At 36.7% G+C, this 19,148-nt stretch overlaps 1 protein-coding gene across 1 annotated transcript in view; it reads right to left on the bottom strand.

The window, feature by feature from the left end:
- The window catches only part of TMC2 (transmembrane channel like 2), a 65,706-nt gene that overhangs the window by 12,089 nt on the left and 34,469 nt on the right, over positions 1-19,148 (bottom strand). Inside the window, exons 12-17 of the mRNA XM_074269531.1 lie at positions 17,861-18,040; positions 15,159-15,308; positions 12,185-12,313; positions 7,081-7,148; positions 5,790-6,029; positions 2,741-2,866 (exon numbers count right to left, since the gene is read on the bottom strand). Of these exons, the coding sequence (XP_074125632.1) occupies positions 2,741-2,866; positions 5,790-6,029; positions 7,081-7,148; positions 12,185-12,313; positions 15,159-15,308; positions 17,861-18,040 (893 nt within the window). The remainder of the gene's footprint in view (positions 1-2,740; positions 2,867-5,789; positions 6,030-7,080; positions 7,149-12,184; positions 12,314-15,158; positions 15,309-17,860; positions 18,041-19,148) is intronic.

Genomic DNA, 19,148 nt, shown 5'->3' with positions numbered 1-19,148 from the left:
TAAGGAGCAGAATTTAATTAAAGAGACAGCTAGGAAAGATGTGTGTATTTGGGTTATGTATATGTGTGAGTATATATATGTATTTACATATCTACATGTGTTTACATAAATATATCTTGTCTTAAACATAGCTTGCTTGGTGGGGGGGACAAAAGGGGGAAAAAAGAATAAAGTAAATAAGGTGCACAGCAGAGAACCCAAAAACAATTTATAAGGAAGTTTTAAAAATGGTCATTCATGAATATAATTTCTTCTACTAAAATATTTTTTTGATCTGGTAATTTGTTGTTATATATTTTGAATCCTCCCTGATGTTCTGCTGGGCATGTGACAATGTTCTTTTTTTTTTTTTTTTTTTGATTTGCTTTATTTTGTTTTATATTTCTTTTCTGTTTTCCTTTTTTTCCTTTATTCTTTCAAATAAAAAAGATAAAAGGGAAAAAATAGGAAAAAAGAAAGTGCTGAGTTTCAAGCTTGTCTTCTAAAGATTCACTTCAGGCACAGTTGTGACAATATAAGTTTTATGTATGTACCTTTCGATTCCCACTTGCTTTTGACTTATTCTGCTATGGCTTGATGCCTTGAAAACTTTTCATTTCACATTGTTTGGAGGGGTTATGGAAATTCAGTATGATAATGTCTATTAAAACATGGTTCTTAATTTTTTGTGATCATTGTTATGTTTAGACATAGACAATTGTGGGTGACAATTTGGTTTATGATAATGCTCCAATTCTAATTTGGTTCTTTTTTTTGAATTTTCCAGGATTTAAAAAAAGTTTATTGTTGTTAATAATGCTATTTTTATTTTTCCCCAATTAAGTAGCTCATTAAATATAATATTGATCTATGCCATGTTTGAATCCGAAGACTTTCCCCAAAGACAAGGTTGTCAGTTATCAATTTGAAATGTAGTTTCTTCTATTACCTGAGAGATTCATTTTTGTTAATCAATATTTTTGTTTTCCAAATGCAATAATTAAATTGATTCTGTTTTTCTCATAGCTCTATAGTAAGATAGGTAAATATTATGTCTGTTTTGCAGAAGGAGAGACTGAAATAAATGAGTTAAGTGACATCTTCAAGGCTGCAGAGCGATTTAACTACTGAACTACTTTCAACCCTTTCAGTTGTTGGTGGGCATCTCTGGACCTTGGAATGTACAACTTTTCAAAGGCCTATTTGTCCAGCATTTAAGCTGGTGTAAGGTGTGCTAATGAGGTTGGAAGGCATCTGGAGACTGTAACCTAGGATACAACTTCCTAATGGCTTCATCTTTGGGTTGTTACTAAAGAACAGAGCTGGGACCATGGTGACAGAAGACCTCGTTTGGTGATATTTTCTGCTTTCTTTCTGAGACAAGGTGATTTCATTTCTTTAATTCACTAGGGTACTGTTCAGTGGATTTCTCCCTTTGTTGTTATTTCCTGAGTCTAATATTTCTTTGGACTTGGTCTAATGTCATTTTGCCACCATGCCCTTATTATAGGCCATGAAATCATTAAAGTATTATTGGAAAGTGAATCATGGGGAAAAAAAGGTGGTGACTTGTAAGAACTACCATGTAAAATCTGACAATCCTTGTGTCTTTGAGGGCATTTCTAACTTGTGGGGCATGCTGTCCCTGGTATTGACTTTCTGCTGCCTTCTAAAAGGCTCTCTCCTAAAAATCCTGGAGTTGAATTTCAAGAATATTGTGCTTTTCAGTAAATTAGCTGCAAGTAAAACTACTGAAGACTCAGGAAGTACGGGGAGGTTTGTAGGTAGCCAGAAGGGTGGGGAGAAGATTGAGGGAAAATTTTGATTACTGGGATGGTGAAGGGCAGAGATAGCTGACCTTTGCATATGTGCAAGTGTGGGGTCACAATAAGAAATACTCTGGAAGAAGGAAGACTTTTCTACAAACAGTAACAAATAGAGCTAAAATTAAATAATTAATCTTCGAGATCCCAGAGGGTTAATCCAATATAGATAACTCTTGATTACTCACACCAAGAAGGGGTACCCAGGTGTGGATAATTGATAATCCCCAGGTAAGAAGGCATTTACATTTTTTCTGGTGTAATTGTAACTTCTGGTGTAATTTTATTTAAATTAATATTAGCATCAATTTGTATTTTATAAATGTACAAAAAGAGATGCAGTATAAGGTGGGGGGACTATGTGAGTTAGAGAGAAATAGAGGGTAGAGAGTGCCTTTAACATAGGAAAGCTTTTTATTTTTAAAATTGCTGTGAGTGATCAAAACATGATTGTATAATTTCATTAGTACCTAATTTTTTCCACTCAGTGGGATCCTGTTGACCAAATGCAGTTCAAGAACAAAAAGTCTTCCATCCCTCTGTGCATTGCTCCATTATGGACTGGTTTTACTGGGGGAGGTGTCATACATAACCAGGAGAAGGAACTTTCATGACACTAGGATAAGAGTATTTTGACCACCACTACTTTGAATTTACTTCCCTTCCCTCATATTTTCTTATTTTATGGGGAAAAATTCTCTAGGGATTGCCAAATAGGAGGCCACATGCCTTCTGGATCTTTTTTTTGGGTGAAGTTTGGAGATAAGAAGGAAACGGATTTGTTTATAGAATATCTTGGGAACCGAGAAAATGAGACTAGCAAAAGAGTCCATGTTTCCAGAAGAACATCATAAGAGTTACATAAGCTGCAGAGAAAAGACTAGGGTCTTTTCACAAGGCACTGGCATGCAAGTACACGGGGTCCACATCCAACTCACGCCATGAGTAGAATGGCAGGTATGATCAGGCCTGGATTTGCTATGTAGCCAAAGATCTTGCTGACAAAGGCTGGGAAATCATTCTCAATGGTTTCCTGGATGACGTCATACATTCTGTTTTTCCCACTAGGAAGAAGAGAGGATTGGTTAGCCCCATTTAACTTTTTATCATCATTATGATTTACATAAATAGCAATTGTGTTCCTGCTATTTCAGGTTGTGTTCTCTTGTCAATATAGAATCGTCAAGTCTCATTGCTAATGTAACAGAGAAATAACTCTTTCCTTAAAGAAAGACTATCATTAGAATATAGACTTTTCAAATGGAAGTTTTAGTTTATATCCATGTTTTCTGCTTTCCTTTCCTATAGTTTCATGTCATTCACATATCACAATAGTGATATGATGATCATATATTTACATTCTGTTGATTTCTTCTGTTTCTCCTTCCTTTTTTCATCATGTATTTTACCATTCTTCCATGCTTGCACCCCTATTCTACCATCGGTTCCTCCCAGAACCTCCATTTTGGAGAAGGGCCCAGACAAGTGATTGATCCTTTACTCAGTAGATATCCTCAGTGTTGACATCTTTGTCTGCTCCTGCTTTTGAGCTCCATTTTTGTACTATCTTCCATCATTAGAATGTGAACCACTTGAACACTGGGACTGACTTTCTTTTTGAATTTCTGTCTCTAGAACTGAACACAGTGCCTGGCACATAGTAAGTGCTTAACAAATGGTTGTTTCCTTTTTCTAGCTAGATCTTCTCTTGATTTCTTTACATATTTATGTACTTAATTCTCTGTTGTTTAGTTTCACTCTTTATATAAGTTTATGTCTTTACATGGCCTCCTTTCTGTTTATTTTAAAATATTTCATTTCATTTTGAACTTACATGAACAAACATGAACTTTTCAATACTAATAGCTAATATTTATAAAACTCCTTAGAGTTTGCAAAACATTTTATATATGTTATATGATTTGATTTGCATAATAACATTGTAATTAGGTTTCATATTTTACAGATGAGAAAATAGGATAAAAGGGTTCAAATCATTTGAATAACATCATACAATAATACAAAGTGAATAATAGTTTTAAAGGGATGGATTTGTACAATAACAGAATATTTAGGATCATTGTAAGTACATATTGTACCTTCTAAAATGTGATCCAGTCTGATTTACTAGAAAATTCTCTTGCTTCTTGTTTGTGCATCTGCAAGGTCTGTCCTACATATTTTATGTTTTTTGAGAGACTAACTTGATGGGATTCTTGCTTTGGAGTATGTCATAGTCTATACATTTTTCATCCCTGTTTCTCTAGTGTGGATAGCCAAGTCTACAAACATTAGATTTTATTAAGGAGGCTTTGGAGTATGTTGGGCTTTGATAGAATTGGTGCGATTGGAATTAAATATGGGAATAGAAGAACTTGAAAAAATTAATCATATATATGAAATCCTCCTATTTAGTCATTGTTTTGGGCACCTTCCTTCACTGGTTTATCTTTTTGGTGAATATATATCTCTTTGCATATATTCTCTTACACTGCTATCTCAATTACACAGAGGGGTAAACCTATAATGATCAGAGAATATATCCAAGTTGACTCCATAGGGCCAGGAGCGAGACTGGTATAGGTTTGAGGCCTCCTTTGGCAGTCTGATTTGTTAGCCAGTTTTCTATCCAGGGGCCTAGACTTTGTCTATCATCTATCATTAGAACTTCTGCAAAGCTTTGGGCAGGAGATAGGAAATAAATTAATCAGCAAGCATTTACTAAACATGTATTATGTTCCAGATAGGCCCTGGGATGAAAAATACAAGAATGATATAATTTCTACTTACAAAGAGTTTACAATCTAATAGAACAAAATGGCAATGAAAGATCAATCCATCTATTGTTTTTTCTCTTTGTTTATAATTTCAGCAAATGGTTAACTTGAAAGATAGGCTGAATTTGAAGTCTAAAATATGGTATGGGGGGCAGTAGATTTCCCTGCTTACATTTTCCATTTCTTTTATTAGCACCAAAGAGCAAGACTAAGCTTCATTTGAATGGGCAGAATCTGTGATGTTTTCTTACTAGTAGCTATCATGCCCAAAAGGCACAAAATGTGAGCGATTTGATTTGTAAATTGCGTGGGTGCCTGCTTCCCCTCCATCCCCAACACAGTATAATCAAATTAAAAATGAATGAATTTAGAATCTGAAATATATTTTTGAAATCCTAATTCTGTCTTGTGTACAGAAGGAAATAAGTGTGCCCTGGAGTACAATAGCTGATTTAACAAGTCGATGACAGGGCCATTTCTTAAGCCCTCAGCAGATTTCTAGCCAAAGGTCTGTTCATTAGTAAAAGCTCAGGACCTTGCAACCAAGGGTTCATTTTGTCCAGATTTGTTGCCTTCCTCTGACTCAGACAAGATGCTGTGTCTCTGGATCCAATTAGGGCTTGATTAGCATGCCAGGGCCAGCCAGGGCCGAGGCAGAAACATGGGGAAAAATGCTCTTGGGGAAGCAGAGGTGGACTGGGCTCGAGTCAGTGAAGCTTTGTTACAGGGTGAGCCAAGCCCCCAGCAATATTTAACCAACACAGTGTCCTGCTATTGCTTTTTACTTCTGGATTGTCCAGTTTAGTGTCGCTTTTACTGGGAGGTTAAATCCAATTGTCAGTGTATAAATTCTGGGGGTTCTCCAATAGCTTATAAATTATCCTTATCTCAGCCCACCTTTCTTAGAAAACCTTTCACCTATAGGTGACCAAGCGCTGTGGTGGGAGTAAGGTGGGGAGTAGAATGAAACTTACTGAGAACTGAGATATTTTGCTTTTGTCTTTGTATTCCCAGCCCCTACAACTGTGTCATAAACATAGCTGGTGTCTAATGGATGTTTGTTTTGTTTACAAAATAATAAAAGCAGCCCTCTGACTTAAACCTAAGGGTTCTGACTTGAACTTTCTGCTCCTTCTCAAGTCTGGATTCAAGCTATGGATTTGATCATATATAATCAAGATTCGAATGCTTTTTATAGAGTGCACTATACCTGAATGGTCCACAGTCAAAAGAAGGGGGCAAAGACATGATCGTGTAAGCCACTGGCAAGAGGCTGAGAAACAGGACCAGCAGTAACAAGCCCATGTAAAAATTATTTGATTTGGATGCCTTGAAAACCCGTTCGTGGGGGACGTTGCTGCTCATCACTGCCCAGCACTGAAAATACATGGAGGTCAACAAGCGTAGCACATTAATGCCCACTAATCCAGGTGCATAAAAGGAGCCCATCCTGAAAAACAGAAATAGAACTGGTGACGAACGGAAGCAGAAGGGAATAGGAAGAGTGGACCAATGGGGGTCTTCTGATAGTAATGGGAGGAAGGCTGTATGAGCAGAGGAGTAGGGGAGCTCCATTAAGCATATTATCTGGTTTATCAATGAAACTTTAAGGCAGGCAATAAGGCAGGGGGGAGAAGATGACAGACAGAATCAGGAGGTTTGAGTTCTAATCTTAGCTTCTCTATTGCCCAGCTGTTTGACCATTGGCAAATCACTGTGTCTCATCTGAAAGTTTACCTATATAAAATGAAGTAGGTGTTCAGAAATTTATCTGAGCCCTTTAAATGGAGGGCCAAAGCTACTGACTAATAGTAGACTAGAAATTCTAAAATCCAGAAGGGTATTTGTCAAAAACTACTGATGCCCTTTTTCATTGTTTCCTTTAAGTAGAGCATTTAGAGGGAGGATCAATCAATCACTAATACTTGTGTCAAAATCTCACAAATTAATTTTTTCTGTTCAGGCAAGAGAAATAGCTAAAGAAAATAGCAAAAGGATGGTCCCAGAGTGGCTGATATCTCTTTGAGGAAACGGACACCTACTTGAGCCAGATGGGAAAAGTCCAGAGAGCAATATGATACCAAGTGGGAAGGTGACATAAAATCAATGAATATGAAAGCTGATATCTAATCTAACAATAATTTTTATAGTTAAGGAAACTGAGATCTATAGAGGGAATTGATTTGCCTCTGATCTGCTATATAAATGAATAGCTTTTGATCATCATTCATATTGACATCATTTTTCTTTTTTTTTCTTTATTAAAGCTTTTTATTTTTCAAAACATATGCATGGACAATTCTTCAACATTAGTTCTTGCAAAACTTTCTGCTCCAATTTTCCTCCCCTTCTCCCAAACCCTCCCCTAGATGGCAAGTAATCCAATACATGTTAAACATGGTAGAAATATATGATATTGTTACTGATTGAATCAGGGATCTAATTCCAATATCTTATTTCCTCAAAGCAAGTGCCCCCTAAAAATCAAAGAAGTGTCTCACCATATCATTCCTTGGTTGAAGATCAAACCCAGCACATTTCCACTAATGTCAAATTCCGAGTATGAGGGCTGCCCAAAAAAGGAGAAAGAGGGGAAGCATAATTAAATATTCAACCAGTGCTTAGCTATAGTCCAGTGATCAGTCACAGCAAACACACTCTTGGTATTGAAGATGCAGTCAATACCGTCCTCCCACTGGGACTCACTTCCTTTGATATTTCCTTGGATTTTTAAGAGTTAATAAACATGTTATTAAAGCTAATCACCGGCTATTAGAATGTAAACTCTGAGACCAAAGGCTGTTTTTACTTTTCTTTGTATCTTTGCATTGTTTCTGATATACAATAAGCAGTTAATACATGTTCTTTGACTGAGACTTAGTCTCTTGTGAAAACGGAAATGGAACTTGCTTTTTTCTGTGGGTTGTAGTTTTTAAACATTCTCTTTTGGTCTGTTTGATTAGTTTGGGCATCTACTGGGAGCTAAGATAGAAGACTGGCTTTATTTTTTCCACTCTTATAAATGTGGCTTGGAGAAAACAAGCAAAGAGTGAATCTATTAAATAAAATAAGTAGATTGGTCTCATTCATTAAGTTGTGAGATGAAAAGAAATCTTTGAAAAACAAAGAGAATACTTGTAAATTCTTCCTCACCAGCATCAATGAATCTGTGAACCCTACCAGGGAGGGCAGTGAGTTGACTTTGATTTAGGTGTTTGATTTTTGTTTTGAACTTTTTCACTACAATGTGTATTTTGTAAAGTATCTAAGAGCAAAGAAGAAGGAAGGATTAGAGAATAGGCATCCTTAAGGCTGGGCTTCTCAAGAAGCTGAGGAAGAGATTTATGGAGAGGAGTAGAGGAAGCAGCTAAATTAAAAAGGGGGGAAATTTAATCAAATATAGAAGGAAGGAAGAAATGATAGTAATCCAAAGCTTTCCTTAAAGAATTCCAGAGTCTATGTTTTGATATATAATCAGGTCTTAAATAGCTCTTAAATCTCTAGTCTGACTTAATTCCTGAAATGTAGTTAACATTTTAAAATCAGACCTTATTTAAAATTTGTTTATCAACTGCCTAGAATAGTACTCTATGCACAGTATTTATATAACAATAATTAATAACTACCATTGTAAAGATTTGCAAGGTGCTTTACAAGTATTATCTCAATTGATCCTCACAACAACACTGGGAAGTGGGTGCTTTTATTATCATCATTTTACAGATGAGGAAATGGAGGCAAAGGTCAAGTGACCTGGCCAGGATCACATAGTTGTAAGTGTCTGAGATGGGATTTAAACTCAGATCTTCCTAACAATGTTTGATACTCTATCCATTGCAACAATAGCTGTAATAGGAGTTCATTGTGTTGTGTTGATGGTTTGCACTTTTTTTCTGAAAAATTAAAAAAAATTGAACATAAATACCAAAAAGATATATTTCCAAACACAGCAGAACAGGGGAAAAAAAGGATTTGATATGAGACTGTTTCTCCATGTTGTATTTTTCTTATTTTTTCTGGGGAAAGTGGGGAGGAAAAAAAAAGCCTTAGGAAAAGGTTTTCCTTTAGGTAGATGACTTGGAAACGTTCTTCTTAACAGCAGGGTGGACAGAAATGTGATAAGGTCCAGAAGAGCCTTCTGCAACTGAGTGCACTTTGTCTTAACTGCAACATTCATAGTGTCACAGTCAGTGATTTGTATGCACAGCCCCAGCCCAAGGCCCAGAAAATCAAAGCAAGTAATGGCATTGACTAAAATATAGGAAGAGGCCAATTAAAATAGAATAGAAGGAAACATTAGAACTCAACTATATTCCATCACTAAACAATTTAATTACCAAATGACCTACCCTCTTGGACAAGCAGCAGATAAAATCCTGATCTCCAGGAATTGAAAGTGAAAGCTTCTAAATAAGGGGAAAAGAAGAAAATTTCTTGAAAGTCTCAAAAGGAAGAAATCCCTTGAGGGAATAAAGTGAAAGTGGGAGACTTTGACATTATGGTTAAAATAGTACACAAATCTATATGCTAAGGGAAGGGAAAAAAAAACACAACTGAATGGGAAAAAAGTTTTCTTTTAGTTTTTCTTTTTTTCTACTTGCTTTTAGAATTAAAAAAGAAGGGAGTTCTCACTAGTTATTGAAGAAAAGGACCTTAACTAATGAGGTAAATAAAAATTTAAAAATCCCTTCTAACTTTTCATCTCAAGTAGAAGATCTCTGATAAAGATCTCATTTCTAAGATATATAAGGAATAGCTTCAACATATATGTGTGTGTGTGTGTTTGTGTGTTATATATATGCATACACATACACTGTATGTATACATTCATCCCCATATGTGTGTATGTATATATACATATACATATTTATACATGCTATTTCCCAATTAATAAATAGTCCAAATATATGACTAGGTAATTCTCAAAGGAAGAAATTCAGGTTATCTATAGCTATTTAGCTATGTGGGAAAAACTCTAAATCAATACTAATTAGAAAACTGCAAATTAATATAATTCTGAGGGTACTACCTTATACTTATCATATTGGCAAAGGTGACAAGAAAGGGAACAGAAATATTGGAGTGATTATGGGAAAACAAGTACATTGATGCACTGCTGGTAGAACAGTATAAGCATTTTGGAAAACAATTTGGAATTATACATAAACATTACTAAATAGTGTACATTTTTTCACCTAACCATGTCACTGTTAATTCTATATTTAGAGGAGATTAACAAAAGAGGAAGGGTCTATATATACAAAAATATTTATAGAAGCTCTTTTTGTGGTAGCAAAAAATTAGAAGCTAAAGGAATATACTTTGATTAGAGATGAATGTCTTGTGGTATATGAATGACTGATAGAATGTGTTCTAAGAAATGAGGAAAAAGATAATTTCAAAGATACCTAGAAAGAATCTTATAGATCGATGTATAGTGAAGTAAGCAGAATCAGGAGAACAATTTCTACAATAACAATAATACTTAAAATAAAACACCTCAGAAAACTGTAAGAACTATGATCCATATAAGAACTAATAATTATTCCAGAGGAATGATGAAATAAACATATTATATCTCTCCTGATAAAAAGATGATAGATTTAGGGCATAGAATGAGATATTTTATTTTTTATTTAGACAATGAGGGAATTTGTTTTTCTTGACTGTGTTGTTACAATTAATTTGTTTTTATTTTCTTTTTTCCCTCCAGTGAGTTAGAAGGGCAAGAGGAGAGAAAAGAGATTTCTATTATTTAAAAACAATAAAAAATTAGAGCTAGGGAAGAGTTTTATAGATTTGAAATGTTGCACAAGCTTTCAAAAGACATTGTTTTACTTTGACAATCACCAAAAAGCAATTCAAGACTACTCCTCTGGTAACTTTTTTGGTTGTCAGTGGGTTAGGTACATAGAGGGACATCTCTGCTCAGATATTACACAATTTATTAAATTTAGAGTTCCCCAAATTTAGAGGGGGAGAGAGTGATACAGAAGAGCTATGTTAACAAGGAATGTAGGCTTGGGCTACTTTCTGTATTTTTTCCTATTCACTTCTATTCTAAATAGATGTTTTATGTTTCTCCATAAAAAGATGCCTGTGAAGTGGAATAGCAATGATTTAGGATAGCCTAGAGTATTTCCTATGGTGTAAAACCCTTCAAAAACCCTGCATACTCTGGAATTGGATTGGATTTTTGTATTTGCCAAGGGAGTACCAAGCAAGCTTAAGTAACCCTCCGTGGAGACAATAGGAACATCAGAATTTGGGCTGTGGAGAAAATGCACATTTAGATTTTCAGAGATTTTAGTTACTTGAGAAATACAGTTTGGCTTCCAAATCTCTGGCTTGGGTACTTCAGTCTTACAACCAGGAAAGAGAACCCTTAATTCATAAGTCATTAATTTTCTAAGTTCATAAGCCAATTTACTTTCTATCAAGGAAAGGACTTAAGTTTGGTGCAATTATTAGTATATTCCTAAAAATAGTTCTACAATCAAGATACACCTTGAAGGAGAGAGAGAGAGAGAGAGAGAGAGAGGGAGAGAGAGAGAGAGGGAGAGAGAGAGAGAGAGAGAGAGAGAGAGAGAGAGAGAGAGAGAGAGAGAGAGAGAGAGAGAGAGAGAAAGAAAGAAGAAGGAAGAAGGAAGAAGGAAGAAGAAGAAGAAGAAGAAGAAGAAGAAGAAGAAGAAGAAGAAGAAGAAGAAGAAGAAGAAGAAGAAGAAGAAGAAGAAGGGAGGAGGAGGAGAAAGCACAAAGCTAACTTATGACTTCTAATCTTGTCCAATTCTAAGAATATTTTAGTGTTTTAGTTCACTGGGTCCCACTTGGAGAAGCTGTAGGAAGACTGGAACTTTAGTAGATGACTATCTAAGAAGGATTTTTTAAATGGTGATTACAGCCCTTTATGACCGAACTAAGAAGAAGGACCCTAATGCAGCTAGATTGTAGTTTGAGTCCATTGGCCATTGCTCCATTTAGGTAAGAAAATGAGAAAGGCCATAGTAACATCCTATTTCCTAACTGAAAAGGACCAGTTTTGTTTTTCTTTTTGTATCCCAGTACCTAGCACAATGATTTGCAGAAAGTACATATATCATTAATGCCTGGGCCTTTCTGAAGGTTTATTTCAAAGGAATAGACCAAGAGTCACACCATTATTTGGTTTGTCTAATACTTTCTGAAATAACAAAAGCCTTCTTAACATTATTTTTTTCTTTTTATTCTTCTTTCCTTATGATTTTATTTTTGTTTTCTTCTCTCTTTCCATTACTCTTCTGCTCTTCTGGCCTTATTAATAATTCTTGCCATGCTCATATTTCCGTGGCATCCATCCAAGTAATACTTAAATGTATTGACTAAATTTTCCTTATGTCACAGACCACCATTTTAGAAGTTCATAGTATAAATTAAACTGGAATAAGCTATGTTTTTCCTTTCCAAGCAAATCTCCTGGCCTGCAGAATGTGCAGAATAGACACTTTCATTCTCTGAAATAGCAAATAAGCTGTCCTTAGGCATTAAAAAATCTATAAACCTACATACAAAAATAAAATAAAGGAGTTAAGAACATTTGCACCCAAAGCCTATAAAACAATGACCTACAAATCCTGCCTCCAGGTCCCAACACCAACAGTAGTTCATGAATCTGACAAAGCAAGCCCGAAGGAAGTCTCCCAGCAGAATGGTTATAAATGTCACCAGGATGTCAGAAACTGTGAGCCTCACAAATTCCTGAAAATGGAAGCAAAGAAAAGGACAGTCAGTATTGCAGTTTTCCCTCACTTTTCCTTAAGAATGTCAGTTATTCTTTTTTCACTTCTACTCACTGATTTTTTGGAGTAATAGAATGGTTTCTATCCTGGAAATGAAATGGGTCCTTGTGGCTTATTTTGAAACGACAACCAGGATCTCATTCCTTATTTCAGAGATAGGACTCAAAAACAGACAGAAAACCTCAAGAGTGAGGGGCTCTTTTGGCATCTTGGATCAAATCACAGCAACGCCTTCTGTTTCTTGATGTTTTTTCAGTACACTGAGAAAAGCTCTACCTCTTTCCTAGTTATTAGAAGGCACAGAACAGGAGGGTTCTAAAAGCCTTGGAAAGCAGGATGGACTAAATAATAGCTGTTTGCAAGTGTCTGCCTTCCACCTGATACAGATATTTTTTAAATGCTGCTTCTTGCCATCACATTTGGGTGCTTTGCTAATAACAGAAATCCAGTTTTCTCCATAGCAACACAGAGTATATAGGGTAGGCCATGAGCTTCAGTCAATTCAATAGGAATTCATAAAAATCTAGTGTTTACAATGGCTTGTAGTAGGCTTTGGGGGTGTTCGAAGGAGTTGACCACCCTATTTCCCACCTCAAAGCCTTTGCCCTGAATGTCCCCATTCTTGGAATATAGTCTTGCCTCCCCTTGATCTCTTAGAAGCCCTTATCTCCTCCAAATCTCAGCTCATGCACCACCTTCTGTGTGAAATTTTTCCTAATCGCATCCTCTCACCCTAACCAGCTGCTAATCTCATCCCTCAAAAAATCACCATGTTTGTCACATTTGCATGCTGTATACTTATTTATACATTCTTTCCCCTAATAAAATGTAAATCTTTTTTTTTTGGTGGGGGGGGTCTCCATTATTTCTCATATAGTTGGCACTTGATAAATAAATGTTAAATGCTTGTTGAAGAAACAGTCTCTATTCTCATCAAGCAGGAATGTTAACATTGGAGTGGAGATAACTAAACATTTTTAGCTGATAAGTGAACAGAAGAGGTTGAGACAAAATGAGATGTCATTAAGGAGCAACAACTCCTTTGTGGCTCAGGAAAGGCTTCATAGAATAGGTGGTACCTCAGCCCCTCCTTGCAGAAAGGAAAAGATTTTAAGAAGTGGAGGAGATAGGTAGGGTGATCACTTGTGATATGGGTACCAAATTCTGGATCAGTTTGGGTGGAAGGGGGAAGGAGATAATAAGGATCGCCCAGTAGATTTCAGAAAGAAAGAGGCAGACCTTCAATACCAAGCTTAGGAGCTTTTCTGTTTTACTCTAGACAATAGAGAGATGGTGAAGAATTTTGAACAGAGGTGGTTAGATTTATGAATATCCTGTTTTCAGTGTGAAAGATGTATGGGAAAGGGGAAACAAAATGCAACACTTGATTAAGAAGCTATTACAAAGGATGAGATGAAAATAACCAAGAAGAAGAAAGAAAATAAATGAGGAGCTGAAGTATTATAGGAGACTCGCTGATAGATCAGTGAGAAGCCAGGATAAATCTGCAGAAGTTGTTGCTATTAAAAAGCTTTTCTTTCCGTCTTCCTCCCCATCATTCTCTTTATTTTCTGAAAATGTTAGTGCAGCATTTCTGGAACACAAACTTTATTATGAATTATAATTAAGTAAATATTTTTACTAAATAAATATGTATATATATAATAAAAAGGTACTAGATCTTGTAAAAAAATATTCCTCCTGTTTAGCTTTGGCTTGGGTGTCAACTGAGGGAGGGACTATACCCTGGAAAGAGCCTGTGTTGGAAGTGAGGTTCCAATCCCAATTTTTCCCAACCCTGTTCTGGGACTTGGGTCAGTCTTGGCCACTAGAAGCTGAACTACATCGAGGATCTCTAAGTTTCTTTTGTACCTTAAGATTATAATTTTGTGTGTTCTTCTTGTTGATTTCATTCTACAAAGGGAAGTACTGGGAAAGAAATGCCATGCTCCCTTTTCCGTGTCAGCTCGAATGGCTTTCTGAATTTTGGCCTTGGTCTAGTACAGTATGTAAATACTGTCTCCTTTCTATATCCCATCCCCCACTTTGCCACTAAAGCTGAGCAATATGGCAAAAAATATACAATTTTTGAATCCATGGGCTTGCGTTTTCTCTGACAAATGTCTAGACTGGTGTTCTAACTTGTTGAAAGACAAAACTCACAGTAGATGGCACAGTAGTTACATAGGTCATTCAGTAGTCTGGAAAAAGGCAGATAAATCATTTAGATGGACAAGGAACACTTGAATTTTGTTTTCAGGGTGCATATGTCATACACACCAGGAAGAAGTACCAGTCTAGGTGGCATAATACCTTGCATTGTTGTGAATCATTACAACCAATGTGATTGGGGGAGAGAGGATTCCTTTTTTTAAGCAAATGCTTCAGTTATGTTCCGAGACTGCCTAAGTGGTATTTGTTGATTATAAAAGGCATGTGAAAAAATGGTACGGAAAATTGAGAAAATGGGATTGGGGGCTAGAATTCACCAAAGAAAGTAGGTATGATATTTTTGTTATTTAGAAAAGTTGCCAAGTGATAAGCAAACAAATGAAAAGCAACTGAGTTGTGATAGAATATAGACAGGTAGATGGGACAATAGGTAGAGTGGTGAGTGAGGAAATTCTGGGTTCAAATCCAGCCACAGAGACTTATTAGCTGGGTGACTCTGGGCAAGCCCCTTAACCCCATTTACCTCAGTTTCCTCAGACGTAAAATGAGCTGGAGAAGTATATATTTGTCAAGAGAACCCCAAATGGGATCACAAATGAAATGACTGAACAAAGCATCTTTAATTTACTCACAATGCCCACTGTTGTTTCCCAGCAAGAACCTCTGGGCACATCTGCTGGATGAAGTGGGGGCCGAGTCACACTTTCATTCCACATAGAGACATTGTAATAGTTAAATAGGGTCCAATGGGTGATGTTCTTTATTGCTTCTTCATTAGAAAGCTAAAAAGGAAAGTTGACAAAGTCAGCTTTAAATTTTAACTTAAATCCATCCAATTGTGAATCCATCAAAGGAAAAGTAGCTTACAGCTCCAGAAAGCCAGGAGAAGAAGCAGGAGATCTGGCTCTTAGTTTTGACTGTGCCTCCAGGCCTGGTGCCCTATCCACTATGTCACCCATTTGCTCCTGGTGAAGTCCAGCAATTACATAATATATTGTTGGGCTGATCACTTATGACTCAAATAAGTCATTATCCCCAAATAGCTACACTGCACCTGGGAGTAGCAAGGGATGCTGCATAGGCAGTGGAATGGTTTTAATATCTAAACCCTCATCACAATTTCACAACCTCTTGATCCCACCTTTCTAATACCTGGGTTTGGGGAAAGGGGACCTTTCTTCTTTGACTCTCCTTTCCTCAATCAGTGTAGGTCTCCTTGAGAGTTCTGAAAAGTTAGGAGTTATGATTGAATTGTGACTATTTTAGAGAAAGTAATGGAGAACTGTATAAGTTTCCTCAAATATATGATCGAGAAGCAGTGTGGAATGTAGAAAAAGATTTGAGTTCAAGTTTTTTTTTGATACATACTGGCTGTGTGACTCCAGGCAAGTCACTTAATCCCTTAGCCAGACTGTAATCTGATGGCTGGTGCAGATACAGGGTGTTTCTTTTCCCTGGAGTTCCTTATACTGATAAAACTATGGATCTGTTTCCCTTTGCCTCTAGACCAGGGGTTCTCAAACTACGGCCCAGGCCAGATGCGGCAGCTGAGGACTTTATACGGCCTGCTGGTTTATGGCAAATGGGCTGAGGGGCAGAGACAGACTGTGAGCTTTTGTTTTACTATAGTCAGGCCCTCCACAGTCTGAGGGACAGTGAACTGGCCCCTATTTAAAAAGTTTGAGGACCACTGGTCTAGACCATCAAAAGTCTCAAGATCTTCAAGTGAAAGGAACATCTGAAGATGTACAGGGACAAAGTTTTGTCATCCTGATTTTGTAGTTATAGAAACTTAGGCAATGGGTATAAATAAGAGAAGAGGACCTAGGTCAATCTTCATGAGATGACACTGAAAAAATCAAATCTCCAGTGTTGAGGTTCAAAAGGATACATTGCTAGGAAAGGATTGAGAAGATGTTCAATAAGAAAAAGATGGAAAAATGGTTAACGATGGGCTTGCAGAATGGGATGTAGAGCACAGAGAAGTCAGGGAAGAGAATTGGTTAGTATAGGTGATCAAATATGGTATTTTACCCCAAAGTGGTCTTGAAGGATCAGTTGTTTTAATGCCTTTGCACAGAACTTCTTCTCAGTTGCTGGCAAGAAGAAGAATATCTCTTTCTTGAACTTTGGCTGCCATGCCAATGATCAGTGACACAGGCATGGGGACTATCTAGCTAGAGGTAATTCAGTATTTCAGATATTAACTTAGAAATTCCTAGAAGCATAAGAGTTTAGAATGAGAAGGAAACTCAGACATGACTTAATCTAACTCCCTTAATTTACAATAAGAGAAAATAGTAATTTTGCATGCTTGGACAGATTAACAGCTGGGCAAGGTAAATCCAGTTTAATGATGACTGAGCTGAAGAGAAGCTTGAGTTTCCTGATATTCATCTTAGTCTTTCTTTTTTTTTTTTTTAACCTGATTTTTTTATTTTTATTTTTGGGTGAGGCTAAGTTACTTGCTCAGGTTTATACTGCTCGTAAGTGTCAAGTATTTGAGGTCACATTTGATCTCAGTTTCTCCTGAGACCAGTGTTCTAATCCACTCAATCATCTACCTGTCCTGAGCTTTTTTTTTTTTTTTAACCATTCACCTGGAACAGCAAAAAAGAAGAAACACTCATTGATCTCCATCTTCAAAACTTGCCCTTTTAATTTAAATACTAAAAGGGCTATTGGAAACTGAGAACGCAAGCAGCTTTTACTATTAGGGATGTTCAAAGGGATGTTGTCAGAATCATAAACTTTGAAGATGATGACGTTGAAGGATGTAGTTTTGTGGTGCAGTCTCATCCTGGGAGGCAATGGATACAGCATTATATTTGGAGCACGTGCAAGTCTTAGTTCTATGCTTGTTAGTTTATGTGACCATGAACAAATCTCTGAATCTCAGTTTCCTCCTCTGTAAAACTGAAATAACACCCCCTATATTTTACCTTTCATGGTTGTCATGTTCTCCATAAAGTGGCATTTTTTGGGGGGTGGACTTGTGGTTTTATAGGTTTTAGGACCTGCCAGTGAGAAAAATTTTTCCACATGCATATTGTATCTACTTGGCAACTTATTGTCTTAGAGAGTTTACCAATGTACTGAGGGGGTAGATCCACTTGTCCAGTGTCTGTCAGAGGTGGTCCTTGAGCTCAGGAGTTCCTGATTCAAAGGCTGACTCCCTAGACATCATGCATACGATCATTCAGCTGAATATCAGTATAAATTATTATTGCCATAAGATTATACAAATCCAAACTGTGCTTTGTTAGATATAAGAAAAAAAATCAGATAGCAAATATTCTAGGGACATGCCCTTGACAGTGTTTGTGCTTTTTACCTTCAGATGGACGTCATCCATTAAGGCCAACAGGAATGTGTAGAGATTTCCAAGAAAGAGAGCAAAAATGCGTCCTAGCTGCCACTTCAACCCAATTCGAGGGTGGTAATTCTCCAAGGCAGCAATGGTTTCAAACAGTGGTGGACAAAACATCCCCAACAGGGACATTACAATTTCAACCTGCCAAATGGAGGGAATCAATCAATGAGTAAATTTTTAAAAATCACTATTAATCCCTGCTGGTACAACCATAAACTTCATCATTTTATTCCCATTTGACTCAGTAATGTTTTGACTTAGGATTAAAATATCAAATCCAGCTCCTTGCCCATCTCCTCAGTTCTGGATTTGCTAGAAGATGGCAGCTCAGATTGTAGATGGAATATTGGGAAATAATTTCCTGTTGCTTATGACTGAATTTGACTGCTTTAAGCTTCTTGAATTCTCTTCTCTGAACTCCTATAGCATCTGTCTGTACTACAGAACTCTTTGGCTGATTACATTTGATTATGCATTGTCCGCTCCAGGAGGGGCTTGTGTTTATTACTTTTATCGTTTCACAAAGATGACATACTTCATACAGGGCCATTTTAGCCTTCTCTGATATGGTGGTCAGATAGTAGTCATTTAGTATCGTTTAGTTACTTATTTGCTTGATCACTGGGATGTTTGGCTCATGAGACAACCTGAATTTTTAATCTCTTCAGAGATGGAGAAATGGAAATCCCACCTGTTGACCTGGCATTATTATTAAAATCATAATAATAGCCTGTAGCCATCAGAGTAGTGCTTTAAGGTTTGCAAATCACTTTCCATTACTTGTCTGCTTCTCTCCACAACCCTGTGCTAGGGTGCTAAATGACAGTCCAGGTTCACACAGCTGGTGAGAACCTGAGGCAGGATTTACATTCAAGTCCTTGTGATACAAATTCCAGTCTTTATTTACTCCACCACCTAGGTCCCTCATGAGAATTTGTTAGAGGTTGTCCATTAGATTGTAAGTTTCCTGATAACAGGGACTGTCCTTTGCTTTTTTTGTTTTTTTTTTTGTATTTTAGTGGCTACCTCAGTGTCTGGCATATAGTAGGCATTTAATAAATGTTTATTGATTGATTGATTTGTGTTTATAGGAACCATAGAGGTAAAGGCAATGGTCTAGAATGGCTCATTTATCTCATACCTTCCTTCCCCCTTGATTTACTATATAATGAAACAAATGCTGGATTGGGGAGCCAAAGGACTGGGGTTCAACTCCCAGGATTACTGCCAAATGCTTCTCAACTTTAGC

This window comes from Sminthopsis crassicaudata, chromosome 5 (assembly GCF_048593235.1).
Source record: "Sminthopsis crassicaudata isolate SCR6 chromosome 5, ASM4859323v1, whole genome shotgun sequence".
In the NCBI taxonomy this organism is placed as follows: Eukaryota; Metazoa; Chordata; class Mammalia; order Dasyuromorphia; family Dasyuridae; genus Sminthopsis; species Sminthopsis crassicaudata.
This window is presented reverse-complemented; position numbering and strand designations above follow the sequence as displayed.